General features: G+C 38.8%; 2 protein-coding genes across 3 annotated transcripts in view; one reads left to right on the top strand and one right to left on the bottom strand.

Moving 5' to 3' along the window:
* Positions 1–10183, bottom strand: part of LOC136243878 (stalled ribosome sensor GCN1-like) — a 51490-nt gene extending 41307 nt beyond the window's left edge. Inside the window, exons 1-3 of the mRNA XM_066035435.1 lie at positions 10030–10183; positions 7751–7814; positions 850–908 (exon numbers count right to left, since the gene is read on the bottom strand). Of these exons, the coding sequence (XP_065891507.1) occupies positions 850–908; positions 7751–7814; positions 10030–10129 (223 nt within the window). The 5' untranslated portion in view covers positions 10130–10183. The remainder of the gene's footprint in view (positions 1–849; positions 909–7750; positions 7815–10029) is intronic.
* Positions 10184–10207: 24 nt separating this feature from the next.
* LOC136243880 (glyoxalase domain-containing protein 4-like) overlaps positions 10208–19585 on the top strand; it is a 43807-nt gene continuing 34429 nt past the window's right edge. For both annotated transcript variants that reach the window (XM_066035437.1, XM_066035438.1), the window contains exons 1-4: positions 10208–10339; positions 10389–10438; positions 17699–17819; positions 17873–17938. In XM_066035437.1, coding sequence (XP_065891509.1) covers positions 10250–10339; positions 10389–10438; positions 17699–17819; positions 17873–17938 — 327 coding nt within the window. In that variant the 5' untranslated portion in view covers positions 10208–10249. The remainder of the gene's footprint in view (positions 10340–10388; positions 10439–17698; positions 17820–17872; positions 17939–19585) is intronic.

Below are 19585 nucleotides of genomic sequence, written 5' to 3' on the forward strand. Positions count from 1 at the left end.
CCTTTCACTTTGTATATCACGATTCTAATAAATTCGGGCGGTTACTAGTGTGTGTAACAGTTGAGTACAACAGAAAGAGCTTGTAGCTTTGTAGCGATTGTGTAGTGAAATGTAGTAGAAAGTATTTTAATAGCTTAGTTACGTTGTTTTATCGTGGATGAAGTTTCGTGCGCGATCACTGTTGCAGTCTGAGCCATCGTAGCTAGCTAATTATGTTCTTGGTAGAGTGGCTACAAGGTGAAGAGTGTATCTTATAGCTAGCTATTGCGTGAATTGCATGTTACATCTATTGTGTGAATTGGCTTACTTGAAGAAGTTGACCTGGTCCGGTCCGGTCCAGTCCAGTCTGGGTTTTCTAAACCCCCATGGGAAACTGTGTGAACTATTTGATTTTGCTGAGACAGTCACACAGTTAACTAGAATACAAAACACTTCTTACACTAATTAACACATATAGTTACTACTCAATGGCTAGAAATTTTCTAAAAGGTTTAACCTGAAGCTGTGTAACGTCTATATCAGGATTGGTACAACTTCTATCGGTAACAGAGGTTCACATATAAGGTGTATTCAGAGAATCAAGGTAAGTGTGCCAATCCCGACTTCTACATGCATTATTTAGTCACATGATCAAGAGAAAGTGGAGGACAAACATCCACAATAATGCAGAAATGGACTTAAAAGGTCTCCAGGAAGCCTCCCAACCCTACCATAATACTAGCCACATGGCGTAACTGTTATAAACTTAGCATTGGTGAAGTGTAAACTACAGCGCTGAGATAAAAATGAAATGTTATTACTGTTTGAAATGTTAGTACCACGTCACACATACTTACACACATCACTTACCATAACTCTTTACAATTGCTTGTACCAGGTCTGTAGCAGCTTTACGTGATGTATGACAACTAAAGAGAGTTAACACATGTATATAAGACCAATGAATCCTAGTCAGAAATTATTCTGACATAAAACCTTTATTCAAACATAATTCATGTTAGCATAAAGGCCAACATAATTATAGATATTTATAGAACTTCACGTGGGCGAGATTAAAGGAAAAAGTGTACTTCAAATTCCATAAAGTATACTTTCAGCTGGCCAACAGCTTCATCGACCACAAAGAGTACTTTATTGCACTGCAAAGAGTGCTTTATTCATTCAATAAAGCACTCTTTGTGGGCAATAAGCACAGTTGTCCATGTGCTCTAGCACAGGCTAATAGCCTGCGGGGCTCACGTCAGTAAGAACAATCACCAAAGCCAGTGAAGGCTGATAGCCTTGCCGCACTGGGTGATCAATCACCCCAACCAATACAAGTTCTACCACTGGATTATTTTTATAGACATACCTAAATGCTTCGATGATGGGTGGGAGAAGGTAACGTTGCTGTTACGATTGTTAATGTAAACGGACAAGTCCTGGAGATATCACAGAAATATTTCACCATGTGACTCATAATAATATCGATTGTGGGTTGTGAGCAAAACCTGCCAAAATACGCAGTGAATGTCTACCATGCCAAACTATGGTAAAATACGTGTGAGTTACTTTGTTAAACTAGTTTGTGTACGTTCAGGCTGCTAATAATTCGTGCAACACATGTTAAATACGAGTCCTAGTGTATGGTGAAGCTACACGACTAGAAAGTTCCATAAATCATTTAAAGCATAGCCTTGCTCGTGCTATATGAAAAATAAAGTACTCGGCCGCGCGCCTTGTACTTTATTTTTCATATAGCACTCGCGGCTATGCTTTAACATATACGTATTTTGGAGATGACATGGTTGGTTTTCGAGTCTTGTTGGTTCACATTTACTATAGGAGGGAAACTGTAGTCAGACTACATAACGTATGTAGGTAAATTTTCATGGCAAAATATACTCTTTTCAGAAAATTTTAATTAAATATTTTTGTGGGTACTACAGACTGTGCATGATTTTATTTGAAAATAATTATCTGCAGCAACTTTCTTGAGCATTATCAGAAGAATTATGTTTCACAGATCGATACTACTTACTATGGTGATGCATCTCCTTGCTCTTTCACATGTTGCTGGAACAGACTGGAGGTGACTCAGGCAAGGAGAGCACAGGAGTTAAGACAACCAAGAATGGAATGAAGTACTGGATACTAGCAGTGTGCCAGCTAGTTAGAAGGCAGCAAATTGTGTATTAGAGGTGATACAATGTATAGCTACACCTTTAAATACACTAGTGGAAGTAGGGTTCCAGTGATAGACAGTAGTGAAACAAGAGATGATGGTCGCTGTGAGGGAAAATTCCTACTTGGTATTGTAGCAATGTGGAATGTCAAAGTAGGCACCATGCCAAGTAGGAATTTTCTCGCATAGCTACTATCATCTCTTGTTTTATCACTGGAACCCTATAAATTAACTAGTATTTTAAATATTGTTAATTTAAAAATAAAGTAGGGATCTATGCAATAAAAAGCAGTGAAACAAGATATGAATGATGGTATTACAGCATGGCTCGATGGGAAAGTCCCTACTTTGGCACATTAACTATAATTTTGCTCAATGCCAAAGTATGGACTTTCCCATTGAGCTATGCGTAATACCATCATTCATATCTTGTTTCACTACTTTTTATTGCATAGATCCCTACTTCATTTGTAATTTTTAAAATACTAGTTTGTTTAGTTTTTCGTTGTAGCACAGCTAGCTAGTTACAGCTTATTAAAGTACATACTGTGCCAAAATTGGAAGCACATTGGCCAGTAGTAGTATGCATATCTTACCTTTGATCATAGTAGAAGTGGCGCTCTCGTGGCGCTCAGATGTCTCAGTGCGATGGTCCGCATTCTATTCACCCTGGCTGGAAGTTGTTCGAACGAACAGGCCCTTTATGTTGTCTGGAGCTCAGTCTCGACTAACAGGATGAAGTAATACAATTTCCACTTGAGTACTATCCAATCACATGAATCACTTGCTGATCTCGCCGTCTGGCACTGAGTGGCTGAGTCAGTGTGTTCAGAAGAACAAGCCGTCGATTATCAGTCCGTCTCAAATCTCTTCGTCAATTGCAGTACAGGTGTTGGCAAAAGTCCAAGTGACAACTCAGCAGCCTTAATGTTTCACGTACAACACTTGAAATTATAAGCACCCCACTCTTTCAGCAGCATAAGCATTTTCTGAAATAATTTTGTGGTGTCTACAGGAAAGTGTTGATACGGAAAATTAATGCCTCAGTATGGTTTTGATGCTTGAAGGAGACAACCAATCTGACTGAAGATAAAAGGAAAGACAAGACGTACAGGGTGTACACTTGTTGGAACCCCAAAAGGCACATCCCACCAGTGAGTTTGTTGCTGTGGCGTAAATGGTAACCGTGCGCTGCTTCGTTTGGGCTCTAGGTGTGCATCTGTAAAATCAGAGTTGTTGGTGATTTTGAAAAATTTTATATCCCGCCACCTGTAAGTGTTTTGTTGTATTTAACGCTGTGTTATGTATTATATGAACTAGTACTATTCCGTAAAGTTGATTTTAGCCACGTAAAATGTTTGTAGGATGATTTTTAAAGGCAGAATTTGGGTGGTGCGCAAACTTTCACCACGATCCAAACTTAAACGGTACAACCGTACTGTTTGATAATTACACTTTGTTAGAGCATAGCTATAAAATACATGTGTGTGGTTGTGACTGCTGTATTAGAGTATCTCAATCTACAATACTACATAGTAGATTAGCTAGGGAGCATGGTACAATATCTTGTTGTACGGTGCTAGATCATTGAGGGGTGTGGTCTCAGCACTGATTATTAGAGGTGTGGTAGTGTGTGGAGTGTTCTGATTGTCTAAGGGGGTGTGGTCTATTACAATCATTTTATATACAAGTATAAGGAAAAATTAGGAATTTTATGTTTAATCATACAATAAAAAGTATGGAAACAAGGAAGGTCACCTACACCTGCAGATATACTAGTGGACACTTAACTAAGCTATCAAAATACTTTCTACTACATTTCACTACACAATCGCTACAAAGCTACAAGCTTTCTGCTGTACTCAACTGTTACACTAGTCTCGTGCCCAGACCCCACCCACTGCGTCCACTACTCAATGCAGTGGGTGGGGTCTGGGCACGAGACTACTGTTACACACACTAGTAACCGCCCGAATTTATTAGAATCGTGATATACAAAGTGAAAGGAACTAAGATAACAGCAAACCTCTGAATTTATTTCGGTAGTGATGAATGAGTAATGGAGTATTTATAGCTACATGTGTCAAGGTAAGCTTTAAATAGAACAAAACCTTACTACTCCACAAATCTTACTACCCTACCTTACTACCCTGCATGGGCACTAGCTTACCTTTCTTAGTTTAGCCAGTCATCCATGACCATTCCTTTACATATGTTCGAAGGTTTACTGTTATCTTAGTTCCTCTCACCTTGTATATCACGATTCTCAATAAATTCGGGTGGTTACTGGTGTGTGTAACAGTTGAGTACAGCAGAAAGAGCTTGTAGCTTTGTAGCGATTGTGTAGTGAAATGTAGTAGAAAGTAGTTTAATAGCTTAGTTAGGTTGTTTTATCGTGGATGAAGTTTTGTGTGCAATTGCTGTTGCAGTCTGAGCCATCATAGCTAGCTAATTGTGTTGCAGAGTGGCTACAAGGTGAAGAGTGAATGTTGTTATAGCTAGCTATTGTGTGAATTGTATGTTATAGCTATTGTGTGAATTGGCTTACTTGAAGAAGTTGACCTAGTCCAGTCCGGTCCGGGTTTTCTAAACCCCCACAGGTAAGTTCATGAAGCATGTATTGTACATACTATGGTATTCCAAAAGGCACCAGTAGGGCTGAAGCGATGTCAAACAGTGAAAAAATCAAGTCTGTAGCTTCGCTGTTATTGATTTATGCTTGTCTGAAGGTATCAGTCAGTCAGTCAGTCAGTCTGTTTGTTGGTCGGTCGGTCGGTCGGTCGGTCGGTCGGTCAGTCAGTCAGGCAGGCAGGCAGGCAGTAAGACAGTCAGTAGCAAATTCCTTTAACTAGAAAATTTCGTAGCAACTTATGTTTCAGGTTGTACTGAAGGAACTTTTGGGCTTGGCTGTAACTAACAATACTGCCAAGAAGCCATGTAAGTATTGTGAGGCTGGTTTTAGGGTGATATTTTAGGTACACAATCCCTAATATTGTATTGTACTGTATGATAAGCGCCCAGGTTAGCTACTACCCGGATACCACCCATGCATCTCAAATATATGTAGTTTCATGGCATCTACAATTTAGGGTTCCACCGATACAGAAAAATAACTACCGATACCGATACCTAGAAGCAAATTTTCACCGATACAGATACCGATACCGATAATTGCTATACAATTTACAATCATCTCAAGCTGGCTATGTGTGACTGTTCTAGTAGAATATATTATTGTGCAGTGACTGTTCTATTAGAGTATTTCGATCTTTTCATGCAAACATAGTAAGTAGCAGTTGCTTGATGTTTAGCAAAGCAATTCCTGCACCTTTTATGCTAGTCTCAACACTATTTCCAACTTGTTATACCTCACGTTTTGCTAGCATAGGATTTATGATGATAGTTATGGTTATGACGATTGGCGCGAGTGGCTATTAATCGGTATTGGAATACCTGAATAACCGATACCGATCGATACGAAAAGCCCAATATCGGCTCCGATACAATACCGATCCGATTATCGGTGGAACACTCACTAATCTACATATGCTCTTTAAGGAAAGTGTTGATATGGAAAATATGGTATGGTTCCCTAGCAGGAAAGAAGATGACCATTTAATTGAGAATAAACGGCAGACATTCACTGGAACCACAAAAGGAACATACCACTCATGAGTTTGTTATTGTGGTATAAAATGGTGGCTGTGTGCTGCTTCGTTAGGCTTCTAGTCTTGCAACTGTGGTCAGTGAGGCAGGCAGACACACAGGTTTGGACAACTTTTCTATATCCAGTTGGCTCTAAGTGCTTTCTTGTCTGTTAACTATTTGATGTTGAATGGAGTAAGATTATTATAATAAATCATCCGTTCTGACATTTCTATGATGGTTTTTAGATGCAACATTGGTGGCAGTGCAGGGGGGATCCTACTAAACAGTATGGTATGATAAAACATAAGAGCTCTTCTAACAATAATACATATGCCAAAGTCACATTTTAAAATTTAAAAACATGCAATACTGGATTGTATTATCAAGGCAGTGATTGCAAACAACAAAAATAGTTTTACAAAATTTCTCTATTCCATAGTTGTGGCCACTCCAGTGTCTGTTCGGTTGTGTCACCATTAAAGCATTACCCACACAAAAAGAATTATTAGATGGCTTCACAAATTAAGTATAAAATAAATAACTTTATATCGATGAATCAAAGGACAAAAAAAACAAAAAAAAGTCCTATATTCACCACGACAGTTTACATGACCTGCCAGTCCTTATGTTGGGTACACAGCTATTGAATAGCACATGACTAAACCTGTAGAACAGTGAATGGGTGAGGAGGCACTAAAAGGGCAGAAGGTGGTTTTGATGAATCTAATGAAGACGATAGCGCAACCTTCAAATAAATACTACTGGTTTGAAGTTGAAGCTCATGCTATACAATTACATTACTCAAAGCATTGCTGCTAGTCCCTTGACATTGCTGCTAGTCCCTTGACATTGCTGCTAGTCCCTTGACATTGCTGCTAGTCCCTTGAGTAAATGACCACAATGCATAGCCGGGTGATATATTCTGTCTCCATGAGTGCTTACTTATTATATGGCACAAGAAATACGATGCTTTTTAAATTTATGTGTGAAATTACCCAGACTGTTAGATCCTCCTAACCAAAGTTACTACATAATATTCCACAAACAAAGTGAATACACATACACTATTAAAAGGATTTTTGTGAAGGTTGTATATAGGCCATCACTGGACTGGACTGCTGGATTACTGTACACTTTTCTTCTATTCACAATTTACTGTACCCTATGCTCAGTACACACATAGAATGTATGCATAACATAAATGATTGGGTGACCAGTTGCAGCTATTTGTTAGATGAAGCTGTGCATCAGACGCGAAAGAAAAAGCAAGACAACTGGTTCTACCATTTTGGTTTTTTATACCTTGGAAAATCGTCAAACTTTAACTACTTAATTTGCTGACTTGGATATTCATAGAATGCATGGTACCATATGACAGAAAATTTTGAAAAGTTGATGAATCACATTTCATCAAATCAAAGACCTAAGCAGGTTTGATGGTTTTTCTCAAATACTTTTTTCCTCCTAGTGTACAGCACTGCTCTATTATTATACACAATGTGTACTCCATAATCTGACAGAATGCATGGGTAGCCACCATACAGTCTTCCATTTGATCAATGAATGAATTAATACTTTAAGCTCACTGGTGTACATAATAACTACATTGCACACATTTCAATCATTTGATACACTATGGCAAACAATACCTGCTCAATAAAATAATGAAGTTGTTAATTGTGTACTAAAAATGAATGAGCAATGCACCTGTACAAAAAGTTATGTAGGTCCACCTGTGTGTTCTACATTTAGTGTAGTTTCTAGCAGTGTAGCTAAGTGTGAACATCAACCCTGAAGAACACGATACTAATGGTCTGAGTAAGGAGGCAGAATTAAATTAAACAATACAATTATTTTCCCAAGCCCAAATATTAAGAAAAATCCAGTAGTTCAGTCCAGTCCAGTGATTGTACAGCATTGCATACAAACTGTACTTACCAATAGCGAAACAATCCATCGTGTAAAAATCTAATCAGTAAATGTACTTCATTAGCAGACAACACTATTGATGGAAACAAATTCAGAAATGAGATACCCATCTAAAATGTATACATTTGTGTATTTATATTTGTGTGAGTTACAGAGCTGTATTCTCTCTTGTCACATAACTTGAGAAAATAGTTCAGTGCTTTATCTTGTCTGATAATGTTAAGGTACGAAGAGCAAACTTGGTTCCAATACCAACTTATGTTATATTTTAGCAGAAGTACAGCAGTAGTGAAGTGAATCAAATTTTACCTGTTCATAAGTCTGAGGTGTCGCTTAACATAGTGATTAATGTACATGAAACATACCAATTAAATGCACTTTCTTTGTAGCCACTTTTCACAATATGAGACACCAGGCAATGCAAAATACCCCACAACAATTTAAACTGGAGGCGACAATAAGGTAATCACTAGACAACTATTATTATTATTTTAGTTAAGGAGTAGAACAAGGAACAGAACTAGCTGTACACAGCCCTCAACAAGAGACTGTGTAATATCACATCCCATAACTTAAACTAGCACCAACACATACAGGGTTTATGGGTCTATAGGTGTCAGGGGATTTCCGGACAAGGTATTCTAGACACCCTGTTAAATATCAGCCTACAGATACGTGTGCTATAGAGCGTATTCACACCATGTCACAAACGTGGCATTCATTTAAGACATGTGCGGCATTTATTTGAGACGTGTGGATAAAGGCCCAATGGTACATTTGAAAATAAATGTGTCTTCAGACTTTGTACAGGAGCAGCTATTTCGTGGTAACCACCTATGAATGGGTAGCAACATATTACAAGCATTTATTTATTTATTAATTTTTACGTGAACCTCACACTCAACAACTAAATACATACAGGCGTACAGTGATTATTATTAAAAAGTCTTTGTACATCATTAAGTATAGTTCTCCAACCATCCCTCTCTCCATGTAATAATAAATCTGCAGGTAGCTTATTCCAAAATATTATAGCTGTAATCTGCCAGCTACGTATGAAACAATCTAAGGATCTAAAGTCACAAGGGTTATGAAATCTTACATGGTTAGCAGGATCATAATCATGAAGTCTCTGTGATCTTCTTGTGGTAGTGGTGACAAATTTAGGACAAAAGGTCAATAGATTACCTCATCCTTTGATAATTCTGTATGCATCATCTATGCTGCAGTAGGTGAGGCTAAATAAGCTGGGATCAATGTGGTCATTAATGCTATGGTTGTGGGGGACAGACAGGTGGCATATTGTACGCCAGCCACCGCCAGCTGACAGGCGACAAACAAGGCCCATTATTGCAGCATTTCTACAGTTGTATAAGGATGGAAATTTAGAGGAGCTCATATGTTCAATGATGTAAATGGGATGGTGCTGCATCAGAATACAAAACATATCCATATTCAAATGTTAGTCTCACCGATGACTTGTAAAGGATGGATAAGTCATGAGAGTTTAAAAGTTACAACGTCGATGTAGCCAAGTTATTGCTTTCCACGAGTCAGCACCTTCATGATATGATCTTGCCATGTAAAGGAAGAGTCAAAGGGCTTCTTTCCACATGCACCTCGTTTATAATTTCTTTGTGAATACGCTCTATAAGTTTTTGTACTGACAGGTGTAAATATAATTGAGCAAGGATTAGTCTCGTGGCGCCCGACCCTAAAAGAGGGTCTGGTGAAACTCTGTACAAAAAGTTTGAGCTCTGGAATGTTTATTGGATGACGTTTATGCATTATGCAAGTGCAATGTTTATGTCACAACATCGATTCAACCAGATCTGCTTACAGCATCACCAAACTAGTGGAGCTCCTTTATTTGTACAACATTAAAATGATCCCAACAGAATCGTGTGGCTGTTTTCACAAAATTTTAAGTGGCATAGTCACCAGATGTAATTAACCGTGAGCCACGAATCTTTTGAAATGTACGTATTACATAATCAATTTGAAATGAGTGATCTGATTGGAACCGCCAACACTCCAGCAGTACCAACCTTTTTGTACACAGTTTCACCAGACCCTCTTTTAGGGTCAGGCGCACCAAGGATCAAGATACATCAAAATGTGTTCTCGTGTATCAAATAGGTTTTGTGTAAAATTTCCATACACATGTTAACTGGAGACTGAAGGCATCTGTTGTAACTTCAAGTGAACAAGTACATGCAGCACAAACCATCAATTACATTACACAGTGAAGATGTATGGTCTAAAGAGAGCACAACACATTATAAAACCTTTGGAAGGGATGACAGTTAGAACTTGGATCATACACTCTAACCACTTTGGATTACTGGTGTCCAATCCAACAGCATACAGCGCGTTTAACGACTCCATACTATCGTTTAGAAGCACGTCCCAACTCCACGTGCGTTCTATCTTTGCTGCGTCATAAATTTATTTATTTGCGCGCAACATTATTGTTAGCGCACTCTTGTTTAGCGCGTATTGTGCAAGATGAGTGCAAGACGTGGTTTGCATTTCGTGTTCAAAGTTGGCAATCGTACTGACACCATCAAATTTTACCGAGACATCCTTGGAATAAAGGTACCGTTAATATATTGCCATGCAAATAAATTGAGCATTGGCAAAACAGGTGCTCCGCCACGAAGAGTTTGTTGAAGGATGCAAAGCAGCATGTAATGGGTTAGTGTTCATATTGTTGTAGTACCTTGACTGGTAGGGTAGTCTCAGGTGTAATTTCGCTATGCATGCTCATTGTTTATTATAAAATACTTGTGCGAAGGGGCTAAACAAAACACAAGAAAAGTGACAGTAGAATAATACACATGATTCTACAATAGGTTTAGTTGCTCTGTAAATTTTTTTGTTTATTAATTTTTTTCCCGGGCTGGATGTACTGCCCTTGCCTACCACCCCCAGCACCAAGGAGCAAGTGTGCTGGACAACTGAAAGGGAACAACTAAAAGTCCCTAGGGCCAGCAATATGGCCCATTTCCGGGGAAGCATTGTTGGAATGATGAAGGATGGATCGTGTTCCCCAGATGCACATTGTAGCAGAACGAAACAATGAAAATGACAGTGTGCAGCGAATCCACGCCAGAGTGCCACTATAAGATGTTAAGCTGTGGCGAGAAAGCATGTCGGCCAGACGATGATAGAATATTAATGCTTCTCCCATTCTGCTGGTTGTGGAAAATACTAAAGGGGTAAAGGAAGCCTGTTCCACCTCCTGGACACGTTCGCCGTACTCTCGCTTCTTCTGTAATTCATGACGACGATATACAGATGGTATGCTGGAGTAAAATTCATACCAAATGGAACAGACTGTAATAACAAGAATAATCTGGCATAATTCTTGCTGCCATAGTCTGTTAAATTCAGCGTTAATTCTACAGAGCAATAGAGCAGTTTCAGCATGTGATCAAAATTGTGTAATTTTTAATAGTCGCCATTTTGGTGCACCACGTACTGAGATGCTGTAGTGGTATGGTCGGTTGTGCAGTGATTAATTGTAGGAATCGTTCTGACCGTCGTGATGGCTGTACATCAAACATAAACGTTTCCCTTTTTTGACTCCCAACAGGTACTGATCGATACGGGAAGGAGGATTTCAAGCTTCGAAAGAAATGCTTAGCTGGATTTCTAGCAGCTATCTCTAGGGATGACATTGATCCCAATTCATTAGAAGGCCATGATTACAGGATTTGGTCAAGACATTTCTTGTCTGGCAAACCGGTTGATTTGTATGAAGTTACCAACCCAGACTGGTTGCCAAGTTTGCATATGGGGCACAGTAAAGTCACAGCTGCTAATGATGCAGACATTACAGCCAGGTACGAAAGAGCAAAAGACAGAGAGCGAAAGAAGGTTGTTTGGGAAGAAATTGTTGAACAGATAGAGATCATTGTGTCTGATTTAGCTGAAATGGTAGCTGTGGAAGAGTGTATGCTTATTTGTGCAGAACAGATCAAAATTGGAAGAGAGTATGTGAATGTTGACAAAGAAAAGCTGGAATGTGATTGCTCTAGAACTGTCAAAGAGTTGCAGGATCAGCTTGCTGATTGCCGGAAAGCTATTGATGACCTAACTGAGCAAGGAGCTGAACATTTACCACCATTCTGCGAGGAAGGTTTTATGAGTGATGATTTCACTGTAACACACTGGTTTACCTAACTTAAAGGTACTGAAGGCTGTATTTGACCATGTGAGCAGGACATTGCCAGCTACCAAATTGTCACGATTTCAAGAATTTATATGTGTAATGGTGAAGCTGCGGACAAATGCACCGAACAAATTCCTGGGTTACAGTTTTAGTGTTTCTGCTTTTACAATCTCAAGAATTCTTTTAAAGTGGCTGACACAAATGGACATTCGGCTACAAGATTTAATAATATGGCCAGATCGTAATGCCCTAAGGAAAACAATGCCAAGTTGCTTTCAAAAATCATTTGGAAAGAAAGTGGTAGTCATTTTAGACTGTTTTGAAATTTTTGTAGAACGTCCTTCCAATTTACAAGTCAGAGCATTGACGTGGTCAAATTATAAGCACCGCAATACCATCAAAATACTTTTAGGTATTACTCCGCAGGGTGTGGTATCATTTGTCTCACAGAGTTGTGGTGGGCGTGTCAGTGACAAATACTTAGCAGAACACTGTGGTATTCTGAAGAAACTCTTGCCAGGAGATATAGTGTTAGTAGACCGTGGATTTGACATTGCCAACTCTGTGGGAGCTATGCAGGCTGAATTACACATTCCTGCATTCACGAAGGGGAAGGGTCAACTGTCAGCAACAGAGGTTGAACAAACTACAACCATTGCTAATGTCCGCATACATGTGGAACGTGTCATTGGTTCTGTCCGCCAGAGATTTCCAATTTTACAAAGTACTTTACCAGTTCATTTTTTGATAATCAGAAAAGGTGAAGAGAAACCTTTAATTGATCGAATAATCCGTATTTGCTGTGCCTTAAACAATGTGTGTGATTCAGTAGTACCATTTGACTAAAATGATGCAATTCTGTAGCTAATAGACAATTGTACAGTAAACATAAGAAATAGTATTAACATATACAATAATTAATATTTATATAAATGTGACTGGCCTGCTAAAACAGGGTATGCACAAGTCGGCACAAACTTATTTATAATGTTATGACATGCCTCACATCTTAATATATTTTTTTACCCTTGCCTTTTCGTTTCAGAAATTGTGACAAAATTCTACAATCAGGGCAGTACCACTTTCCCTTTGGAACAGTTGAGAGTTTCAAACAACTAAAGTGAAACCATTCATATTTGCAGTCACTGTTGTCACATCCAACCATGGATCCTTCCTCTGGACCTTGGTAATAGCAGTATAGTTTCCAATTATCACACTGTAGCATTATCCATGTCATTGTCAGTAGACTGAGAACTAGATGGTATTGCAGTTGTAGCAGGGGTAGGTCAGGTTTACCAATTTCCCAAGATTTCAGGCAGTAAACAAGTAATAAAAAAATGCTTAGATTTCTGTAAAATGGTGTTCCACAAATTTTCATCTCTCGTTATCCATTCCACAAATAATGCAGAGTCCTCCAAACCAGACGGAAACGTGCATACACAAAGGTCACAGTAAGTAACATCGCAGACAAACATCTGTGTCTGCACTTGATAATAATAGGCATGATTGCGATCAAGACGCAATGTTCCTTCATGTCCTTGTAAGCAAACGTTGCTGTCATTACAAGCTACTGCTTCTATATATTCATTCCGATGGGTATAAGGGCATTTAATTTCTAAAACACGACTCCATCTGATGATGCAGCAATGAATGGCCATTGTGGATTAATAACCAATCCACTCTCTGTAACGGCCAGCCAGGCCTTCATGCATTGATTTGTGTCTTTTGAAGTAAGTTCTCTTGCTGTTTTCTCATGCTTTTGACCCCAGTCTGTTTCCTTGCTTCTGAAACTCAATTCCATTGGGTATCATATTGATTTAACTAAGCTTTGATCAGGGTTTGTGGAGTCTGTATGGCATACTGCCTTCATACGTGAAGAAGTGACCCTTCCCGCCCGATGCTGGAACCATAAATTTGATTTAGATTGTGTACGTGTTTCTTTTCTACTGATTCTGCCATCTCTTGTGATACTGTCAAAAACACTTTTGCATACCTCCAACAATTGGTCATACCTTAGCCCTATATATGATTGCTTCTGAAGTAACTTGAGGACTATCGGGAAATTATCCCTGGAAGATTCTGGAACATAGTTGTCCGAAAATTTTGGTACAAGGGACAATACACCTGGTTTTGTTCCTGCAGTGCTTAAGTTCTCAAATAACAAATCCAGATCTGCATCAGTTGAGCGACAACCATGCTTTGGTACAGTCTCTCCACCGTAATCACCATCCTCAGTACACTCTGGTGAAGGGCTTCTCTCGAACATCTCATCAAGTTTTCTCTTCTTGCCTTTAGCAGATGTAAAGTTGATCTCTTACTGGCTTATACTCAATGTTCTTATAATAAGATGGAATAAGCCACTCACATTCTGTTTGAGTACAAGTTTGTTTACCCTGTATCCTTGAAACTGTCTCCAGATAAAACAGCACTGCTGCTATATGTGTACAGACTTCTCCAAGGCCTGCCATGCAATTGCAATGTGCACAGCAGACCTGACCCGACTCCTCCAGGATTATCCACACACGCAATGGTGTTATCACTCATCATCTGTGAATGGTGTACCTACACAACACAACACATAATAATTATAACTTTGTATATATGTATGTACAATGAACTGTACAACAAGCATTTGTATCATTCAACTAATAAATCTTACCCTGCCAGTGACAACATACTTTCCTGTTATTAACATCCTTCACCCAACCACTTACAAATTGGTCGTACGTTTCAAAGCCTTTCCGTGCTTTAAGCTGCTCTGCTGTGACAAAACTAGTCCATAAAACCAAGTAAGAAACAGTATCAATTGATTCCACAGGAGGAAAACTGTTGGCTAAAATGCCTATGTCGCTGAGAAATAGGTCAATCCCACCTATGATAGATAGCTTCCCTTTGTATCGCTCCTTTGCTTCGTCGAAAAGGCCTTCAGCATAACTTGACAACCTGGACATTCTGCACTTTGTGTCTATCAAGTGGTGCATCAAAATGGCACCTCGGTATGGTTTACGTAATTTTGATCACGTGCTGAAACTGCTCTATAAACCTATTGTAGAATTTTATGTATAATTTCATTGTGTCTTTTCCTGTGAAATGCTCGGGGAAATGTGAGACAAAATGACTTAGCCATGCAGTGAACGTTTCAAAATATATGTTCAGAGGTTTTTTGTGCATCTTTTCATTATAAACATCATCAGAACATGTAAGTACATTGTACCTGTTGTTTCTGCAGTCAGGTAGCTACAGCCTAATTATCTCCCAGGTTTTAAAGCCGAGGTGTCAGGATGAACCGAGCAAATGAGTCCGACCTCTTGTTGTATGTGTGGAAGTTTTCATGGTACGTAATTTTCATGGATTTCATGGTTAACAGAGCAACCATGAAATAACTTTAAAGCTTTAATAATATTAGTAATAATTGTGTAACCGTTTTTCACTATATACGTATCACACACATAGATGATGAATTTTTTCATCATTGTTAGCTGCTAGTCTGCCACCGATGACCCTATTTTAGGTAGGGTCAACGGCGCCAGACTAGTTAGCTGCTGCATTCATGGCTGGCTACGTAGAATCCCACAGTTGGAGGGACGATGAAGAAATGCGAGGACCCTTTCATGGTAGGCCAAAGGACAAAGTGATTGTTGGCTATGTATCGCAACTATTGGCAGCTGCAATGCCATGTTTGCATGTTTTGCTGCGTAAATGTCGATGGTAATTTTCTCTTGATCGTCAAACTTCATCAGTAAGCCTTGATCACCAATCAAACTTGAAAATGTAATAAACATCCACTACTGGCCTGATATATTTTGCAGACTCAGACTGAGCTGGAAACAGCTTCTTAAATCCAACCATTTAAAGCTCTTGTAATGCTGGAGCCGGACGCTACAACTGCTGATACTGGTCCTCCTTGTAGATCATGAAGGCGTGCACTAATTTATAAGAATATTTACAAAAGCATTGTACAATAGTTGTGTTATTGTAGCTTCATGTGGTGGTACATGTGTAGACCAGTGTAGCCTTAATTCATACCAAATAAATAAGCAGAAAATTTTAACTATCCAATGCTGATCGTACGGGCAGTGTGTGAATACTTCAATTTGTTTTAGCCCAGATCCAGTCATGGATTTTTTCTCCTTTCTCCACCTTTTCAAACACACTCTATGTAACAACTCTAAACAGGCTGTAGGACCAGGGGTCCTACAGACCTTCAGCACTTGTGCTGTAAAGAATTAATAAAATAAATAAATACACTACGTACAATAGCATCTCGCTACCACTATTTATTTTGAGTTTTCTGTGTTGTGCATGTGCCTTTACTTTCAAAGCACGTGTAGCTATGCTATCAGTTTGAGTAGTATGGTAGACCTAGGAAGATAGTTAATGAGTTGATTGCATGGCTATGCTTTGAAATATGCCTATGTTGAATTCAGGAAATTTGAATGCAACCGAAATCTGCTGTGCACATAAAAGCACAACCAAAGTCCACTTTACACACACATAAACTACATTTCGTAAATATTCCAATAAATTAGTTCATACATACTCGACCTTCGTGATCTACAAAGGAAGAACAGCATGACCTTAATGGTGTGTCGAAGCATTACAAGAGTTAAAAAAATTGTTAGGAGACTGTTCCAGCCCATTCGGGAAATCTCAGTCCACGAAATACATTAGGCCATCAGTTCCTACCTTTTATAGCAGCATTTGCTACAAAAAAGCATCTAACCTGTCTTTTACCCAGTTTGTCAACTTCATCCGTGTTAAGTTCCTCGAAGTATTCCTGTAGGATACATGCCTAGACCAGCTGCCTTCAGCAGCATTCTGTGCATTGAGCCGTAGTACCCTACTTTTATTCTGGCATACCTGTACCCCTAATTTGACATTCTTATGAAGTAGTGTATGTGCTGACGTTCTTCTTATAATATGATAGTTCAGGATGATTATTGTACAGTAGCCTCAAGCTAAATGCTTTCTGTGCTAAAATGGGCCCTACCGTAACAGTAACATATTTACAAAAGTTAGAAAAAAAATTGGAATGAGAATGTTGGACATGTTTTGTGCACTAAACTGGTCTTTAAGAAGCAGTCTACTCATACCTTAGAAGTGTGATTTTTGTTGTCCATGACTCATGCCCACTGTTTGCAAGATTATTACAATGCTTCAATAATTAATGCAGCATGGTACTATCATTCTGTTTAACAACATACTGTACATGCATTACTAGTCAGACGCACCAAACTGAGATTATTAATTTTACCCAAAATTAAAGGATTGCAGCTGTAAGCTTTCAACTGAGTAAATGGATTTTATTTATTTAATTTAATTTTTTTATTTAATAATGCTTTACAGCACAAGTGCTGAAGGTCTGTAGGGAACCTGGTCCTACAGCCTGCTCAAAGACTTTAGCTACTTAAGGTTGTTTGAAAAGTTGGAGAAAGGAGAGAAAAAATCCATGACTGGACCTAGGTAGCCTCGAACCTTCAGCCATCCGATTTACGCTCGAACACTTACAGGAGTCTACCAGGTGGTCAGGATGTTTTCTCCTTATCATTTTCATGTAATTATATCCATAGGAATTCTAGAGAGTTTTGTGTTATTTGTTTCAGCTGTGCTTAAAGCATCTCCAACATTCTCAAGTTAAACAAGTACCCCCTATTGAAGGTGTGGTGTTTAAGCCCTGATTTAGATATGGGTGTATCACTAGTGTGAGAGAAATTCATCAACTCTAATTCACATGTATGACAGAATGAAGACATGAAGACTTATGTTGTGTACATGTACAGGCCTTATGATGGAAAGTGGAGCAAGACAATGGTTGGCTATGGTGCTGAAGACAATCACTTTGTGTTTGAGCTCACATACAACTATGGAATAAAGTCATACAAGAGAGGAAATGATTTTAGAGTATGTTCTAATTTATGCGTTACTACTTTACACTAATCCATCATGTTGAGTAGGGCGTAACAATTTGGTCTGATAAAGCTGTTGAGAAAATTAAGTCAGCTGGATACAAGTATACTCAGGTTTGATATAGACATACCCTGAACTTCTCTAATCCGACATCTCTGTAACCCAGAATACCTCTATAATCTAACATTGTTTTGTATACCAAAAAGACTTTTTCTATGTAGTACTACCTCAATAATCTGACATCCTTGCTAATCCTACACAATTTCTTATCCCAATGAGCGTCAGATTTTAGAGGTTTCACTATATATGTGTGTTTGTGTACATTGTATCTGCAAAGTTTTGTGGTAGATAAGGTTGGAGTGGCTTAAGCTCTAGATCTCTGTGCTATTTTTTTTTCTCTGTTATCAGAATTCAGTGTAGATTCACACTTGTCATAGTATGTATATGCTGAATACTAGCAGAACATACAAAATGAAGAGCAGCTTGCTGTTTAGGAGCTTTGCATGACGTTGTGAGGTATAAAACAGTTTTGCTTTAATGCTATGTGTTTTTGTTTTCTTTATTTCCCAAATTGGGCTAATCACAACCTTTCACTGCTTACATACAGTATGCTAATGATCACTGAAAGATGTGATGTTTTATTTCATGGCCATTCAATACTCTTGTTTACTAGTATTTCCTCTTGACCACTGACGTTATAGTATTAGATCAGATCAATTGTGCTATCAAGTAATAATATGTTGTGGGTGGAAAAACACTATCTCCTTATGTGTGAGTGTACGTACAGGTCTTAAAGTTTGTGTATAAGTGTGTACATATATGCCCAGTGGAACTTGTCTTAATGGCCACCTGTATAGAAAGGTCTCCTATCTAAACAGCCAAACTTTAAACTCTCCAAGTTAAACTTTTGCCATCTAAATCAACCACTTGCATGTTAAAGCAAAAGGGTTTGCCTAAAGGTGATCACTAAGGAATTTTGTGGACTGGGCATACAGGTGTGGAGTCACGGACTGAGCTGCAAACAGAATAACTCAAACATTAGCAATGCTGTAGACACCAATATTGAGCTACAACTCCTCTTCCTTACAAGTCACAAAAGCAAGCACAACGTGCCACCCACCCACTCAATATTAAGTAAGTTTTGTACCCATCTGCATGTGTGCATTCGCTATAAATTATGGCTTATCCATATTCACAGGAGCTTATTGAGTCTAAGCTTCTGGCATCCATCAGCTAAAGTTCAGACCAAGATTCATACAACTAAAAGCAAGAATTATCTTGTTCCAGTACTCATTTTTGCCAGCCACCATCCATGATTGTTCCCTTCCAGCTGATGTAGTAACTTCTCCAAATTTAGCGATAAGCTGAACAGTTTGTACGTACATGCACTCATATAAGTGGAGGAATAGCTGTATAGCAGCCAACAAAGCTATATTTAGTTCAACCAATGTCTGTGATTTTGTTAATAATGTAGGGCATGCATGACCTTCGTGATTTATGAGAGAGTAGTACTAGTCTAGTTCCATAATGCTGTCCCCAATATTACAAGAACTACAGTAGATAATGTCTGGATTATTGTTAAGAGACTGTTTCCAGCTCAGCGTGTGTGTGTGTGTGTGTATGTGTGTGTGTGTGTGTGTGTGTGTGTGTGTGTGTGTGTGTGTGTGTGTGTGTGTGTGTGTGTGTGTGTGTGTGTGTGTGTGTGTGTGTGTGTGTGTGCAGTCCATGAAGTATGTTACATCGGTCACTCAGACTGGTTC

The sequence above is a fragment of the Dysidea avara genome, chromosome 14 (genome assembly GCF_963678975.1).
Source record: "Dysidea avara chromosome 14, odDysAvar1.4, whole genome shotgun sequence".
NCBI lineage: Eukaryota > Metazoa > Porifera > Demospongiae > Dictyoceratida > Dysideidae > Dysidea > Dysidea avara.